Source organism: Dendrobates tinctorius, unplaced genomic scaffold (assembly GCF_039654945.1).
Source record: "Dendrobates tinctorius isolate UK_male_01 unplaced genomic scaffold, ASM3965494v1 ptg000155l, whole genome shotgun sequence".
NCBI lineage: Eukaryota > Metazoa > Chordata > Amphibia > Anura > Dendrobatidae > Dendrobates > Dendrobates tinctorius.
The window spans coordinates 18,172,875-18,189,793 of record NW_027361822.1 but is presented as its reverse complement, the minus strand read 5'-3'; the positions used below and the strand labels follow the sequence as shown (position 1 = coordinate 18,189,793).

Below are 16,919 nucleotides of genomic sequence, written 5' to 3'. Positions count from 1 at the left end.
CAAAAAGGAACCGTCCTGGTACGCTGCGTTAACCTTGAAGACCGAGACACCGTTCTGAAAGCACGGACTGAACTGGCCAAACTAGTAAGGCCTTTAGAAGAAGTGCTGCCAGCTCCTGCGGTTCAATTGCGAGTACACCCCGAGGATCCTTGGGAAGTAACAATTCGAACCTTACAGGCCAACGAAGTCTCGGCACAGTAAAAAGGTCAAAATATTTTGGAGCAGATGCGGGCCGAACTTTCTGGGTTAACTGCAGCCCAACTCTCACAGATAAAAACATTGCTTGGACAGTACCATGAAGTATTTGCTAGTCATGAGGACGATTTTGGGTGTACCACCGCCATCACTCATGAAATCCCCACAGCGGGAGCGGCCCCTATCCGGGAACGATATCGACAGATTTTGCCACAACTCTATCAAGAGGTGAAAACTTTGCTGGCCCACATGCTGCGAAAAGGGGTGATACAGGAAAGTCAAAGCCCCTGGGCGGCTCCAATCGTGTTGGTCCGGAAGAAAGATGGTACACTACGATTCTGTGTGGATTATCGTAAACTGAATGCTTGCACTATTAAAGACTCATACCCACTGCCCTGCATAGAAGAATCCCTGTCCGCCTTGGGGAAGGCAACATATTTTTTGACCCTGGACTTGGCCAGTGGGTACTGGCAGGTGCCCATGTCAGAAGAAGATAGAGCCAAGACAACGATCATATTGCCCATGGGACTGTTTGAGTTTAATCGAAAGCCATTTGAGCTGGCCAACGCCCCCGGGACCTTTCAGCGATTGATGGAGCGGTGTCTGGGAGATCTCAATTTTGAGGCCACATTGATCTACCTGGATGACATCATCGTCTATGTCGCCACCTTCGAGGACAACCTCAAGCGGTTGGGACAGGTACTAAGCTGGTTGCAAAATTACGGGTTGAAGGTGAAGCCTCAGAAATGCCACCTAGTTCGCTCCCAGATTGAGTATCTGGGTCATGTTGTTTCGGCAGAGGGTGTGAGGCCATCGCGGGAGAAGGTTGCTGCTATCCAGGAATGGCCTACCCCCAAGACGGTAAAAGATGTGCGGGCTTTTCTGGGGTTAGCCGGATATTACCGTCATTTCGTAAAGAATTTTGCATGTCAAGCTCGAGCCCTGCATGACCTGCTGAAGGGGGCTTCCGCTGGGGCCAATGGGCGAAGAATCCAGTGGCAACACCCTCAGAAAGAGGCCTTCCGAGACCTCAAGGCTGCGCTTTCGGATTCCCCAGTGTTGGCTTATGCAGATTTCTCACAACCGTTCATCTTGCACACTGACGGGGGTCTTCATGGGCTGGGGGCTGTGTTGTCGCAGGTTCAAGATGGCCGGGAGAGGGTGATCGCAAATGGAAGCCGCTCACTCCATGACTCCGAGCGTAACCCTGACAATTACAGCTCCTTCAAAATCGAGCTCCTCGCAGTGGTGTGGGCCATGACGGAGAGATTCGCAGAGTACCTAGCAGGCTCCGAGGTGGTGGTGCGAACTGACAACAACCCGCTGGCTCATTTGGAAAATGCCAAATTGGGGGCTCTGGAACAGCGATGGGTGGCCCGGATGGCGAAGTACAATTATAAGATTATCTACAAAAGTGGGGCTGAGAATGTCCATGCAGACGCCCTCTCCAGGATTCGACATACGACTCCAGGACAGAATCGAGACGAAGAATTAGAAGGAGAGGAAATACCGTTCGCTCTCACTGCTGCTGTGCTCACAACTGACAATAGAAAAATATCTTCCCCCGAGACCCCAAGGGGCATGTTAGAACAATCCCGGGATAAGTGGATACAACAACAACAAGAAGACGAAGAGGTTGGCCTTCTCAGGACGTGGGTCGCCGCTGAGCAATTACCCACTGACTCTCAATGACAAAGTTTGACTCAAGACCTGTTGCTGATGTTGCGACAATGGGAGAGATTGGTTATCCGAAAGGGACTATTGTACCGTAAAATAACATCACAAACAACCTCAATGACAGCTTGGCAGGTGGTTACGCCAGGAACCCAACTTCACGTACTGGCTCGGGAGGCTCACGAAAAAGGGGCCCACTTCGGAACAAAAAAGACCTTGCAATGGCTGCAACAGAAAGCTTACCACCTGCGCTTGCCAGCTGTTGTAGACGAAATTTGCCGGACCTGCCGCTTATGCGAATTGGCCAAAACACCCGCTCAGCGAGCCGCAACACAGACTATTGTGACCTCAGCGCCCCTTGAGCTCCTGACGGTGGATTACCTGACCATTGGGCCTGCATTTCAGGGATACGAACACTGCCTCGTTATGGTAGATCATTTCACCAAGTTCGCTGTGGTCACCTCCACTCGGGATCAGACCGCAGAGTCAGCTGCCTCCGCCATCTGTAGAAACTTTATACAAGTATACGGCTGTCCTCAACGGATACATTCTGATCAGGGAGCATGTTTTTTGGGAAAAGTTATGGAAGAACTACATCACCTCTATGGAATTTACAAATCTCGGACCACACCGTATCACCCGCAAGAAAATGGGGCTTGTGAACGATTTAATCGGACATTGATTCAGATGTTGCGTACTCTGGAGAGTGACAAGAAGGCCCGTTGGCCCAAATATGTTTCTGAATTAGTATGGGTCTATAACAATCGGGTACATCGAGTTACTGGCTATACCCCCTACTCCCTGTTGTTTGGACGAGAGGGTAAAGGGATCACGGAGGTGGAGTTGGACCCCAAAGAACCTCAGCCCTGGACCAGAGTGTCGTCTTGGGTCCAAAATCATCGCCATCGGCTGCAGACTCTTTACCGAATTGTACACACCAAGCTCCGAGACTGGGAGCACCCAGGGAAAAATGCAACCCCACCTCCTCACCTCCAAAGTGGGGACTGTGTGCTTGTACTAGATCAATGCCCCCAGAACAAGCTAGAGCCACATTGGGAAGAGAGTCCTTATCGGGTCTTACACCGTATCCACCCGGAAGGACCTGTGTACGAAATACGGCCTGAGGAGGATGAAACACTGCCCACTCGTATTGTGCATCGTAATATGTTACGCCCGTGTACTTCCACCGACCCGAAGCAACTGGAGCCTGCCCCGTCGACATCTGAACCATCATCTATATGTTGGGACCCGGACGACGACAAAGATTTTTCCCCAGAGGCCCTCCACTCAGTAATGAACCAGCTGACACAATTAGCCCACCTGCACCAATCAGCCCACCAATCTCCACCAACCTGGAAGACTCCACCCCAGTTGAACTGAGACTCTCCGAGCAGTCAACAGCTGGCAAAAGCACTGAACGATATGAACAAGATCAGTTCATATGGCAATGAACATTGAAACCCCTACAGACTGATCTTAATAGACTAAGGCCCTCGCCCGAGGACTAGCGAGCTTACAGGGTGGGGGAATGTGGGGAGGAGGACTCCCAGACAGTGACTGGGCCGGAATCCAGGGGACCGCCATCAGGGTTCCTGAAGGAACAACACTGGGGGGACAACAAAGGGAGACACACGACTAATGGTGTCAGGGCAACAGGGGGTGGGGCGAAGACAAAAGGAGGAGGGGACGCGCTCAGTTGGCAGAGAGTGTGACAGGAGGGGAGAAGCCAAGTGACTTAGAGAGAGACGGGGTGGCGAGTGGTGTGTGTAAGAGACACTGTCAGGAGTCTGTGAGGAGAAAGCTACGCACTCACCGACAAGAGAGGCGTGAGAGGCCTTCGACACCCGGACTAGCCGGGTTACTGACATTGAATATAAGAAAAGTATTGTTTATTTTGTTGAGTCCCTGCGAGGACAGATAGTTGTTACCCCTTTTACTTGTTCAGCATAGCCCCAGCGGCTCCAAGTTATAAAAGTTGATTTCACAAGTCATACCCGGTCTCGTGTCTCGTCACTGCATCCTGAGAATCTGCTCAACCCTACACTTTCATCAGGTGTCTGCTATTTATTCCCTGATCCATTTCTTATGGGTGCAGTTTCCCAAATAAGGCGTCCGATCACTATTACCTTTTCTTTTAAAGGTCTCCCAGGATAGAAGCTTGTTCAAACATTGTATAAAAATTGTGAAATCCGAAAAGGAACCAACATTACTGCCAAACTCATTCATAATAGATGTAGGCATACAAAAACCCAAAATTAAATGTCCAAATGATAGAATACTTCCACAGTATATTGTTAATAATCAGGTGGTTTGATAATCTTCATCTATCATGATGAATATTAAAATTTATCACTAGGATGATGGTCTCACAGAGGCAAAACATCACAAGGTTGGCTCCAGTTTGATTTTGGTTAGGTAACACCCATCCATCGCCCAGTGAGCTCTCCCATCGCAACCAACCAGCCCAGCGAGACTCTCGGACCAAGTGACCAGATGCATCCACCACCCGAACACACCAGGAGACAGCAAGCCTGTCTGAACCTTCTTTAATATCGGGGGACAACCACACACAGGAATCACTGCTGTTGACAATCCAACACATGCAAGTTGGCAGGTGCGGTTGCTCCTAATTGAATATGCAAGTTCCAATGTCTCATTGAGTCCTTCTGGATACAGACTGCCTAGCTGGATTTATTGGAGTGTTTATTAAGGCAATCATTCTGGGTAAGATGGAGATTGTCAATATGCTGTCCGAGCCAATGGTTTAGGAAATCTTTTTTCAGTAAACCTGGAGAGTAGAACACGTGATTGTTGAATGTAGTCTGTGGTGGAAGCACAATTACATCTAATACGACAGAATTGGCTAGATGGTATGTTCTTTTTCCAGTTGGAATAATATAAACTGAAGTAATCTGAATATCCATTTCTACCCACCTGCTTAAAGTGAGTTCTGCTTTTAATAGACTGATCTTTTGTGATTATAATTCTAAATCCGTATATGGAAGCTAGGGTGCACCTATGATGAAAAAATGCTAGAAGGGAGGAAATGAATAGATATGAGGGTGCTACACCTTTTATGAAAGACAAAGTGTATACTAAGGGGAGAAAAAGGCAATACAAAAAATAGTGTGCACACCTGATAAGATATCAGCAATATATACAAAAATGTGTTAGTTACCATGGACATACAAACCCATTAAAAACGTAAACATGGCACAATAACCATCCAACACCCCTGATGCTCCATCAAATACAAAGGTGGATATACACACAATAGGGATCAATGATGGTGTGAATAACACTGCAAAAGGCAAGTAGTTAAATGCACAGAGAAACTTCTGTGGATGGTACTACCTCATATGCTCAAAGATTGCTCCAAACCACCAAAAAGTGCCATAATAAGCATGGAACAGCAAGAATCAGGGGGGTGGGGAGAAGACCCCACGCTGATCGCTGTTTAGCAAAAGCTTTGTCAGGAGTGATATGTCCATAGGTGAGGTGCAACCTACTATAGAAGGCACTGCGCCGAAACGCGTGTTGGGGCAGCATCACCGCAACCCTCAGGTAAAATCAGGCATATCCTGTTTACTCTGTCTGTTTGTTACCTGTTTAAGTTGTGTTTCCGCTATTTGGCTTACCACTGTCATCATCCTACTACTTGTACACATATATGTTTTTATATGTTTGTTTCAATAAAGCTTTCATCTTTTATTATTGGTTCTTCGGTGCTATTTTTCCTGATATGATTTATAATATAGAGCACTGCCTAATGAGAAAACATTTACCGGTGTGTAGCGCCCGCACGATGGGCCGAGCCTGGAGGAACGTGTCCAGCAGCGAGCGTGCCTGGCAACACTGGCAAGTGATCGTCACAAAACTCCGTGCCTGGAAGTGGGCGGATCCCGCAGGTGCAGAGCCGGAAGTGAATGTACTCGCTCACGCGCCATTGCACGAACTTACTTTAAAGTGATTGGTATGAACTTCAAGCGCCATATCTTAGCCAGACCTAACAGTGAGGAGAAAAACAAATGTAAATAAGCGAGTGTTATTGGGAAAACAAAGAAATCCTTCAAGAGCCATATCTGAAAACACGAGACAAATAGAGCGAATCTAGAGAAGGACCAAAGGGCTTAAGGGCTGTAAATCTTAGCCACAAAAGCCCATGAACTCCTCGTTGAGTCCTGTAGGGGTCACAGACTGAAGCTCCATCTGGATTCGGCTTCTAATCATTAGGTCTGGCCATCTCCAGCTGATTGGAAGTTCATACCATCCACTCTTCTGCTTCGGGGCTTTATTTGGGACATTGGCATTTATTAGCTAAGATGAAAATATGCCCAAGCACATCTGGAATTTGAATGATGGACTGCACATGAATTGGACTTCGGTTTTACCATCAGCATCTGGCCCAACATGAGGGACTTTTTCTATCCAAGCTATTTGGACTTTACATGTCTGCCTTCTCTGACCTGTCTGGAACACAAAAGGGTGTTTGTTACCCATCTGGTCTCATATGTCCATGTGGATTCCTATATACTTACTGGGCTTGGCACGTGGACACAGATGGTATGGAAGTGACAATAGTCTGCAAGGGATTTGGCACCACGCTATATGTGCCTCTGCATGTTGACCATTCTGGCCTTGCAGGTGGACACATATGGTGTAAAGGGGACAGTGGATTGCAGATATACAAGTATATGTCACATATAATATGCACCTTTGTGCATGTTCCCTTAAATAATAATAAAAAAACATTTCTCTGCATGGTATATGTCACATGTTCCTCTTTTATATATGTGGCCATTGAGGCATTCAGGTGTCTGAGCTCCTTAGGTCCCTTCTCCTTGTGTCATGCATTGCTGCACAGGGTGCTGCTATAGTTCAATATGGGGGTGTATTATACTACCATGGGGGGGCATTATACTATTGTGTGGTGCATTATACTACTATGTGGTGCATTATACTACCATGGGGGTGCATTATACTACTAAAGGGGTGCATTATACTACTATGGGGGGTCATTATACTACTATGGGGGTCATTATACTACTATGGGGGTGCATTATACTATTATGTGGTGCATTATACTACTATGTGGTGCATTATACTACCATGGGGGTGCATTATACTACTAAAGGGGTGCATTATACTACTATGGGGGGTCATTATACTACTATGGGGGTCATTATACTACTATGGGGGTGCATTATACTATTATGTGGTGCATTATACTACTATGTGGGTGCATTACACTGCTGTGAGGGTGCATTATACTACTATGTGGGTGCATTATACTGATGTGGGGGTGCATTATTGTACTATGGGGGTGCGTCTCTCCAGATCTCAACATGTCTATTTATCCTGTGGCGACGCAAGTCTCCGCAAGATAAATTTCACCTGTACAATGTATTTGATGTGGTGAATCCGCACGGTTCAGAGCACACATGAGGAATCACCTGCGTTCAATAGCCGGCAGTGCTATGGACAGAGCGGACATGTGGTGCATTCAAAGCGCTTCCTAATACTGAGCGTCTGCACACTATTATTATTATTTATTATGGAGCTGGTACATCTCTCTGTAAATGGTCTGAAGTCTCCTGAGCAAGTGGTCGCTCTACGGGAACGCGCCCCCTGGAGCCCCCTATGTGCGCTGCCTGGACTCCGCTCCTCCAGCACCAGGACAGCCAGCACAGTCCTGTATATACTGAGGCCCCTGATCATGTGACCCTGACTCCTCCCCTCCTGTGACCTCATCCCAGGTCCTGTGCGCACAGAGCAGCCATATATGTGGTGTGCGGCTCTGCAGGTGGAGGTAGGTGCTGGAGATTCCCCATTACTGGGCTGCACAGGGGGCAGTAACCCCTCCATTCCCGGAGATAGCGCCCCCTGCAGGTGGAGGTAGGTGCCGGAGATTCCCCATTACTGGGCTGCACAGGGGGCAGTAACCCCTCCATTCCCGGAGATAGCGCCCCCTGCAGGTGGAGGTAGGTGCTGGAGATTCCCCATTACTGGGCTGCACAGGGGGCAGTAACCCCTCCATTCCCGGAGATAGCGCCCCCTGCAGGTGGAGGTAGGTGCTGGAGATTCCCCATTACTGGGCTGCACAGGGGGCAGTAACCCCTCCATTCCCGGAGATAGTGCCCCCTGCAGGTGGAGGTAGGTGCTGGAGATTCCCCATTACTGGGCTGCACAGGGGGCAGTAACCCCTCCTTTCCCGGAGATAGCGCCCCCTGCAGGTGGAGGTAGGTGCTGGAGATTCCCCATTACTGGGCTGCACAGGGGGCAGTAACCCCTCCATTCCCGGAGATAGCGCCCCCTGCAGGTGGAGGTAGGTGCTGGAGATTCCCCATTACTGGGCTGCACAGGGGGCAGTAACCCCTCCATTCCCGGAGATAGCGCCCCCTGCAGGTGGAGGTAGGTGCTGGAGATTCCCCATTACTGGGCTGCACAGGGGGCAGTAACCCCTCCATTCCCGGAGATAGCGCCCCCTGCAGGTGGAGGTAGGTGCTGGAGATTCCCCATTACTGGGCTTCACAGGGGGCAGTAACCCCTCCATTCCTGGAGATAGCGCCCCCTGCAGGTGGAGGTAGGTGCTGGAGATTCCCCATTACTGGGCACAGGAGGCGCTAGGACATTTGTAGGATGCAGGGAGAGGGTTGAAGGAGCTTACCGCTCTGAGAATGTGGAGCTGGAAATTTGGGCCGGAGTTCCTCCTGGTGATCACAGGGAGGGAGACAAAAAATGGGGGAAGATTCCGGCACAACCATCCAGGGGTAATATGGATCCTTTATATAACTGTAGGTAAACCTTACAAGGCCTCGTCCCTTTCCTGTACAGTGTAGTGTCAGCCATTGTAGTAATGCTGTCACCTATAAGCGCGGTGTCTAGAAAGGGAGTACTGGTGGCGAATGGAGTACAAGACATGGGAATGGAGACTGGCAAGCCACGAGCCCTGGAGATTCCTGTCACCTTCTAACCCTGCCTGCTCCCCATACAGAGGGCCGGCGCTGGAGCTTTGGTAGAGAAGGATGTAAGACAGCTCCACTCTCCTGTAGGGAGGAGTGGGGAGAATGATCATTGTGACAGACAGCGGTGTGATGCTGGGAAGGACATGCAAACTTGCCCTGATAAGGGGGATCTGTGGTGGCTCCAGATACCGACCTATACTGTTCTATGGTTTGTTCTATTCTCAGTGACACCAACACTTATTTTCCTGTAAGGTCAGATTCTACCACCGCTTTCAGATCCGCTCTTACACATTGCCTTATTGAGGGGATGAGATTGGGGGTATTAAATTCCAAACTACTTAAGTGGCTCAATCCAGATTTTCTGGTCATTCCTGTGTTCCATGGTTTGCCCAAAGTTCATAAGAATCATTCTCCACCACACGCTGCGGATTGTCGCGTGGATTTGTCAAAAGACCTGTGGTTTATCTGCAGTTTTTCTGCGGTTTGACACCTGTCATGGAGTAGGTGCCAAACCACAGCGGAATCCGCTCAAAGAATTGACATGCTGCGGTTTTCAAACCCCAGCAAATCCGCGCAGAAAATTCCGCACCGTGTGCACTGCGGATTTCTATTTCCATAGGTTATAATGGTACTGTACACCGCAGGACCAAAACCGCTGCGGATCCGCAGCAGAATCCGCAGCGTGTGCACACACCCTAAGACCCATAATTCCTGGGACTGATTCACTTGGGCTACTTTCACACATCAGTTTTTTGCCGTCAGGCAGGATCCGGCTATTTTTAGAAAAAACGGATCCAGCGTAAATTTTGGAGAACTGTAGAAAAGGATCCGTTTTACTGCCAGATCCATCTAGCAGGTTATATCTGTTTGGCTGGGGGCTGGCCAATTGGATCTGAGCATGCGCAGACTTAAAAAAAACAGATCCGGTGGCTGGATCCGGCGCCCATAGACTTTCATTGTGACAAAAAGCCGGAAGCGTCGGATCCGGTGCTTCCGGCTTTTTCGCCGGAGACAAAAAATGTTACAGTAGCCGTTTTTTCCAGACGCCGGAATGAGACAAGTAGCCGGATCCAGCAAAAAAATGGACGAACCACAATGCCATCCGGCGCTAATACAAGTCAATGGGGAAAAACTGGATCCGGCATTGCATTTCGCCAGATCCGGTTTTACAAAAAAAAGCCGGATCTCGCCTGACGGCGCAAAATGGATGTGTGAAAGAGGCCTTAACGAAAACCTTAGTGAATGGCTCGATGGATATTTTCAACCCCTCCTTTAATAATAATAAATAATAATCTTTATATAGCGCTAACATATTCCGCAGCGCTTTACAGTTTCCACACATTATCATCACTGTCCTCGATGGGGCTCACAATCTAAATTTGCTATCAGCATGTCTTTAGAATGTGGGAGGAAACCCATGCAAACACGGGGAGAACATACAGACTCCTTGCAGATGTTGTCCTTGGTGGGATTCAACCCCAGGACTTCAGCGCTGCAAGGCTACAGTGCTAACCACTGAGCCACCGTGCTGCCTCCTTTCAGGACTCCTGTTTTTTGAAGGACTCTTCCACTGTCCTAAAGGTTTTTCAAACACTTAAATGGCAGGATGGATATTTTTGTGCAACATGCGATGCTGTAAACTTATACTCCTCTATTCCTCATGCCACAGCTATGACAGCAATACAATTTCATTTGGATAAATACAGTGCATAACCTTCACCTTGGAAACAGTTTATCCTACTGTCACTTCATTACCTTTTGAAATACAACTATTTTATGTTCCAATCAAAAAAAATTTCTACAGACACTTGGAGCCACGATGGGATCTAAATTTTCTCCTTCTTTGGCAACACTTTATATAGCCTGGTGGGAGGAAATTTATCGTATATACTTGTGTATAAGCTGAGATTTTCAGTACTTTGTTTTTGGCCTGAAAGTCCCTCTCTCGGCTTATACACGAGTCATATACCTGGGGGTCGGCGGGGGTGTCAGAGATCATACTGACCCCCCCGATGCATGTCTGCAGCCTCCCACTTCTCCCACAGTTTCCCTTCAGCGGTCACGTGGTACCGCTAATTAAACTCATGAATATGCGCATATTCATGATTTTAATGAGCGGTACCACGTGACCGCTAAAGGAAGGAAGGGAGACTGTGGGAGAAGCAGGGGGGGCTGCAGACACCTCGCCAGGAGGGGTAAGTATATCCAATACTCACCTGTCCATCGCAGCTCGCTGCTGTCTGCTGCGTCCTGTATCAGTGACGTTTAGGCAGCAGAGGGCGCGATGACGTGGTTAGTGCGCGGCGCATCCTTTGCTGCCTAAACAGTCACTGACAGAGGACGCAGCAGACAGCAGCAAGCAGCGATGGACCGAGGACAGGTGAATATCTCAGGTTCCAGGTTCTGAGCGAGCGGTGACACCGGCACCTGTCCCCCATAGCGCGCTAGTGTCTCAGCCTGCTCAAGACCCGACACCTGACCCCCAGCAAGGAGAGATGAGTATGTAATTTTTTTTTTGCAGCAGCATATGGGGGCATATTCTATGGAGCAGCATATGGGGGCATATTCTATGGAGCAGCATATGGGGGCATATTCTATGGAGCAGCATATGGGGGCATATTCTATGGAACATCTTATGGGTCCATAACCTCTATGGAGCAGCATATGGGGCATATTATTCTATGGATTATCTTATGGGGCCATTATTAACCTTCTGTTATGATCTGCTTAGTTTGTGGGATGAGGTAGTTCAGAGGTTAATCTGGAGAGCCTCGTTCTGGAATTCTGGGAGGCTTCTTATAGCCTCAGTATGGGGTCATTCCTCGTCGCATATACTTTGACCCTCGGCCGAGTGTGTGTGACCCTGGTGTATCTGTGCTGTGTGCTTTGTGCCTGTGCTACTCTATACTTGTTTGGATTTGATCCGGTTCTGTCCCTGTTACGAGTTCTGCCCGTCTCTCCTATATTTCGCTGCCATCTCTGTGTATGACCCTAAGCTACGTTCTGACTACTCTCTGCCTGCCCCTTGTGTACCGCATTAGCTCTCTTGTTTACTGACCTCAGCTTGTCTTGGATTTCATCTCTCTGATTCACCGTCCTTTCCCTGGTGTCCTGTGGCCCCCTTTCCCATACTCCAGGGTCCCTGTAGCAACCTGCAGGCATCTCCAGCAGCAGGACGCTAAGCCCTGCCCCCTGTGTTCACATGATTGTAGGTCCTTCTGCTCTCTGCTTCCCTCAGCGTCCTCTTTCACTGCTCTGCTCAGATCCCATCTGTCTGAGCTTTCCCAGCAGCATCTGACCCTGGGCTTCCCCCGCGGTGTGGGTAAGTCACCCTGTTCAGCCTTGGCAGTTCGTCGGCGCTGACAGGAACTTGACACCTTTTGTGCAGCATTATATGGGGTGTATTTTGTATGGAGCATCTTATGGGGCCCATCATGAACTGTATGGAGCATTATATGGGGCTCCTGATTTAATATGGATTTTCAAAAACATTTAACCTACTGATTTCTCAATTAATTTTACTTTTATGGGTATCTTTTTATTTTTGAAGTGGCTTTCATGCTACTTTTGATCAAAAACAGTATTACTAAAAACTCTGTATTATTTAGATGCACTTTTGCTTTTACTTATTTAGTTACAGCAGGGTTTTTGCTCATTTTGTCTTTTGCAGGTTTTATGTTTTATGGCCAATGTCAACATGCATTTATGTGCTGCATGTGTATCAACTCAAACCAAGCTCAGTTTTTGTGTTTTTTCTTTGAAATTTACCAGTAGCTGCTGCATTTTCCACCATAGGCTTATTCGCGAGTCAATAAGTTGTCCCAGTTTTTTGTGGCAAAATTGGGGGGGTCTGCTTATACTCGGGTTGGCTTACACACGAGTATATATGGTATATCTTTACCTATAACAACCCTTTCATTCCACATCTGGTATGGAATGCCAGATACGTGGATGACGTCCTTCTAGTCTGGAAAGGTGATGCCTCCACTTATTCTGAATTCACATCATACCTCAATTCCAATTCCTGTAACATCAGATTTTCTTGTACTCCATTAGCCACCAGTACTCCCTTTTTAGACGACATGCTTATAGGTGACAGCATTACTACCATGGTTAACCCTACACTGTACAGGAAAGGTGCGAGGCCTTTTAATGTTTTAACTACGTTTAAATAAAGAATCCATTTTATCCCTGGATGGTTGTGCCGGAATCTTTCCCCTTTTTTTTTGTATAACGTTTTTATTTGTCATTCTGAAGTTCATATAAGGCAAGGGTCAGGAACCTTTTTGACTGAGAGAGCCATGAACACCACATATTTTAAAATGTAATTCCATGTGAGCCATACAATTTGTTTAAAACTAAATACAAGTAAATGTGTGCATTCTAGGTAAGTCTTACATATAATGCACACATTTACTTGTATTTAGAATGTTTATATGTTACTATCAGTAAGCACAACACAGAGGGGTGATAGTAAGAGATATAGAGCTGTACTGTAAAATGACATTCCAGCAAGTGTATGCTTCAGGGAGGAAAGAGTCACAAACAGCAGAGCATCCAGTGAGGCGGGAGGAGAGGGACCAAGTGCAGGTATGAGCGCTAGGAGACTCTTGGTCAGTCGGTAGGTGGCCCCACTGAAATTGCTGTGGAGTAGATGAGGCAAGGAGAGGAGCGGAGCGCTGTCCCGGCATGTAACAGGCGCTCCATGCGGCTCTACCGGGCAGGCATGGATGTTCAGGTGCTGCGGTCGAGTCCTGTGGTAGGATGGTGACCGGAGATTGCAGGACCTGCATGACGTCACTGGTCACATGTAGCCCATGTGACTGTCGCAGATATGAGGTGCCGTAAGGACCAAACTTATCCTACATTTTTCAGAAATCAGTGGTTTCCTTCATTATTTTTTTGTTAAAGATTAGAGATGGGCACACACCTCGATGTTCGGGTCCAGCAGGTTCGGCAGAACAGTTACAAAAAGTTTGGGTTCGGGTACCAGAACAGTACCCGAACTCGGACCCTATTCACTTGAATGGGGGGCCCGAACATCGAGTGTTTTCCAGCTGTGAGTTTTGCCTGGCTGGTTAGCAAAAATACAGGGGAACTCACGCCGTTTTTTTTATTATTGTTTATTTACAGCGCTGGAGCGGCTGATGAATACTTCCATCCAGCGCTCCTGCTCTCACTGTAATTAGTAACAGCTGTTGTTGGATGATGGGATCAGTAGTCCCATCAGTGACCGGAGGTAAACTTTATACCTCCGATCACAGCTGAGCTTTCACGCTGTCTTTTGATAGCATGGGAACCGCAGCTTTCTGACTTGCGGGGAAGATTTCACCGCCGATCAGAAGCGGTGTTTGCCACGCTGTCATGCACATGACAGCATGACTAAAAACCCAGTGTTCAGGCAGCCGAACCCAAACAGTAGTTACGGATGCCGAACTTTACTGCTCGGGTTTGCCCATCTCTATTAAAGATTTGTCTAAGAGCCAGATGCAGCCATCAAAAGAGCCACATCTGGCTCACGAGCCATAGGTTCCCAACCCCTGATATAAGGGAACCTGTCACGATGAGGGTAGAAAACGTCAGCAATTCTCTCACCGTCTTCCTGCATTGTCACCAGTTAGAGCCGCGCTCGTTTCTCCTCTGTCCCATAGACAATGAATAGAGAGAAGCGCACACGTCCCCTGTAGAAGCCTCTCTGTTGTGAGTTCATTCTCTGGTCCACCAGTAGTGAGTTCTCCTTCCAGACTCCCTCTAGTGGTAACAGGAGGTAATGAGGCTGATTTAATACCACCTGATAATGAGGTTGACGATTGGACCTCAGGAATCTTAGACTGAATTTAAGACAGCCGACGCCCTAAGTCAGTGCTGGTGATTGCTTGGCTTCTGAGGTCTTGGTTTTCAGCTCTGTTCCAGCCTTCTCAAAGCTAAGTGTTTTTGCTAATGTTCACACTTGATTTTGTTGGTCTATTCAGTTTTTTGTGTGTTCAGCCAGTCCCGGCTGGGGCTGTGCTGAATTTCCTCTTATTTATCTGTATTTGCCAATTTGCTTTTTAGTCCCTTATTAGATTGGCCTCTTTTTTGCTCTGTCTCAGAATATTTCAGAGTGCTGATATAGTGGGAGAAGTCTAGTGACTTCAGGGTTAATTTTGTTATCAGAAGTGTTGGACATTATTTTTGTAGGGTTTTTGGCAGATTGCAGACAGTGTCTTTCCTATCCTTTATAGTTAGTTTGGGCCCCATCGTTTTGCTCAGCCTATTTTCCTGCCTGTGTTTGTGTTTTCATCTTGTTTCACCATCAATACATGTGGGGGGCTGTCTATTCCTTTGGGGTCTGCTCTAGGGCAGTTAGTTTTCCCCTTTTCTTGCTTTAGGCTTATGTAGCCCTTCGGCGGTGACGAGGCGTCTGGGTCATCGTAGGAACGCTCCACTGCTACTGCTAGTTGTGTGGATAGGATCAGGGATCTGCAATCTGCATTGTTACCAACCTCTCTGGTTTTCTGGGACTTGGCTTTTTGTTGTCTTCCTCGGTGACCCATTCACAACACCTCTCTGCGGTTCTATATACCGGACTTGTTTTTTATCGCGGTTTCTTCAGGCGACATTTATAAGTGCGGTAGTTACAATGAATGACTCCTGTAAATCCCCATCATGGTCGCTCCCCGGGACTCTCCCAGTGTCATTGCACTTTGGATTTTCGGAGTCCCTGTGACCAGAATGTCTCCTGTATTAATAAGCTGCACCATTATCCATGTAGATGACAGATTCTGGGGAAAGGACACCATACACATGGAGTTCAGGCTGCGCTCCATCTTTATGACATATTTCCACTCTATCACTCAGGCGTCCATTGTTTCCTTCAGTCTGTTTACATCGCTGCAGTGACGATACTGGATGCCGGTATGTCTGAGGTGTAACTGTTCTGTTGCATGATAGTTTACTGACAGCATGTGTCCTATATGCGGCCACCTTGAGGATGTAACGTGGAAAACATTTATTCATAACATATGGAATAGAATCTTTATGATGTTATATCTTTTTTTCCATTCAGGTCCCTACAATATTGGATTCTCTCAGTGGAGATATTTTATATAAGATACATTTCCTGATGGACCCATCAAGGATGGATAAGGACAGGAAAAAGATGGTGGAGAAGATAATACACCTCACAATAGAGATCCTCTTCTGGCTTACTGGAGAGGTGAGAGATTCTGATGACGTCACATTACATCTTTCTTATCTATGGGAATAACAGATGGACAGAACTGGAGAGGTGAGGACTCTGGAAATGTCTGTAGTGAGATTTATTAATGTGTCTCTCTATAACCAGGAATACACAGTAGTGAAGAAGACCTCTAGTGAGCGCTGTCAGGACCCTGCGTCTGAGGGATGGGAAAGACCCCTGAGTCAAATCATGGGGCTTCCACCCCTCTCCCTGATACATGAGGAAATCAATGACCAGAAGATCTTGGAAATCGTCTACAAGATGATTGAGCTGCTGACTGGAGAGGTGACACTGCTGGGAATGCTGGGACATTATACCGTAAAGCTATGAAGGTATCGCGGGGGATGACGGTATCATTGTATGTGTCAGGTTCCTATAAGGTGTCAGGATGTCGCCGTCTATTTCTCCATGGAGGAGTGGGAGTATTTAGAAGGACACAAAGATCTGTACAAGGACGTCATGATGGAAGTTCCCCAACCCCTCACATCACCAGGTAATAGACAGGACTAAATACACTCGGCCTATAATTATCTGTATATAAAGAATGAATTCAGTCCCTGTATGTGTTTTTTCCAGTTGTATGCAGTAAGAGGACAACAGCAGAGAGATGTTCCCGTCCTTTTCTTCCGCAGGACTGTAAACAAGAAAATCCCAATGTTCCTCAGGATCATCAGGTAACATAGTAACATAGTTATTAAGGTTGAAGGGAGACTTTAAGTCCATCTAGTTCAACCCATATCCTATCCTAACTTGCCCTAACATGTTGATCCAGAGGAAGGCAAAAAAAACCCATGTGGCAACAGTAAGCTTCACATTGGGGAAAAAAATTCCTTCCCGACTCCACATACGGCAATCAGACTAGC

At 47.4% G+C, this 16,919-nt stretch overlaps 1 protein-coding gene across 1 annotated transcript in view; it reads left to right on the top strand.

The window, feature by feature from the left end:
• The window catches only part of LOC141051180 (uncharacterized), a 90,468-nt gene that overhangs the window by 54,551 nt on the left and 18,998 nt on the right, over positions 1-16,919 (top strand). The window contains 5 exon segments of the mRNA XM_073548045.1: positions 7,616-7,678; positions 15,883-16,032; positions 16,162-16,341; positions 16,426-16,549; positions 16,633-16,730. Of these exon segments, the coding sequence (XP_073404146.1) occupies positions 7,616-7,678; positions 15,883-16,032; positions 16,162-16,341; positions 16,426-16,549; positions 16,633-16,730 (615 nt within the window).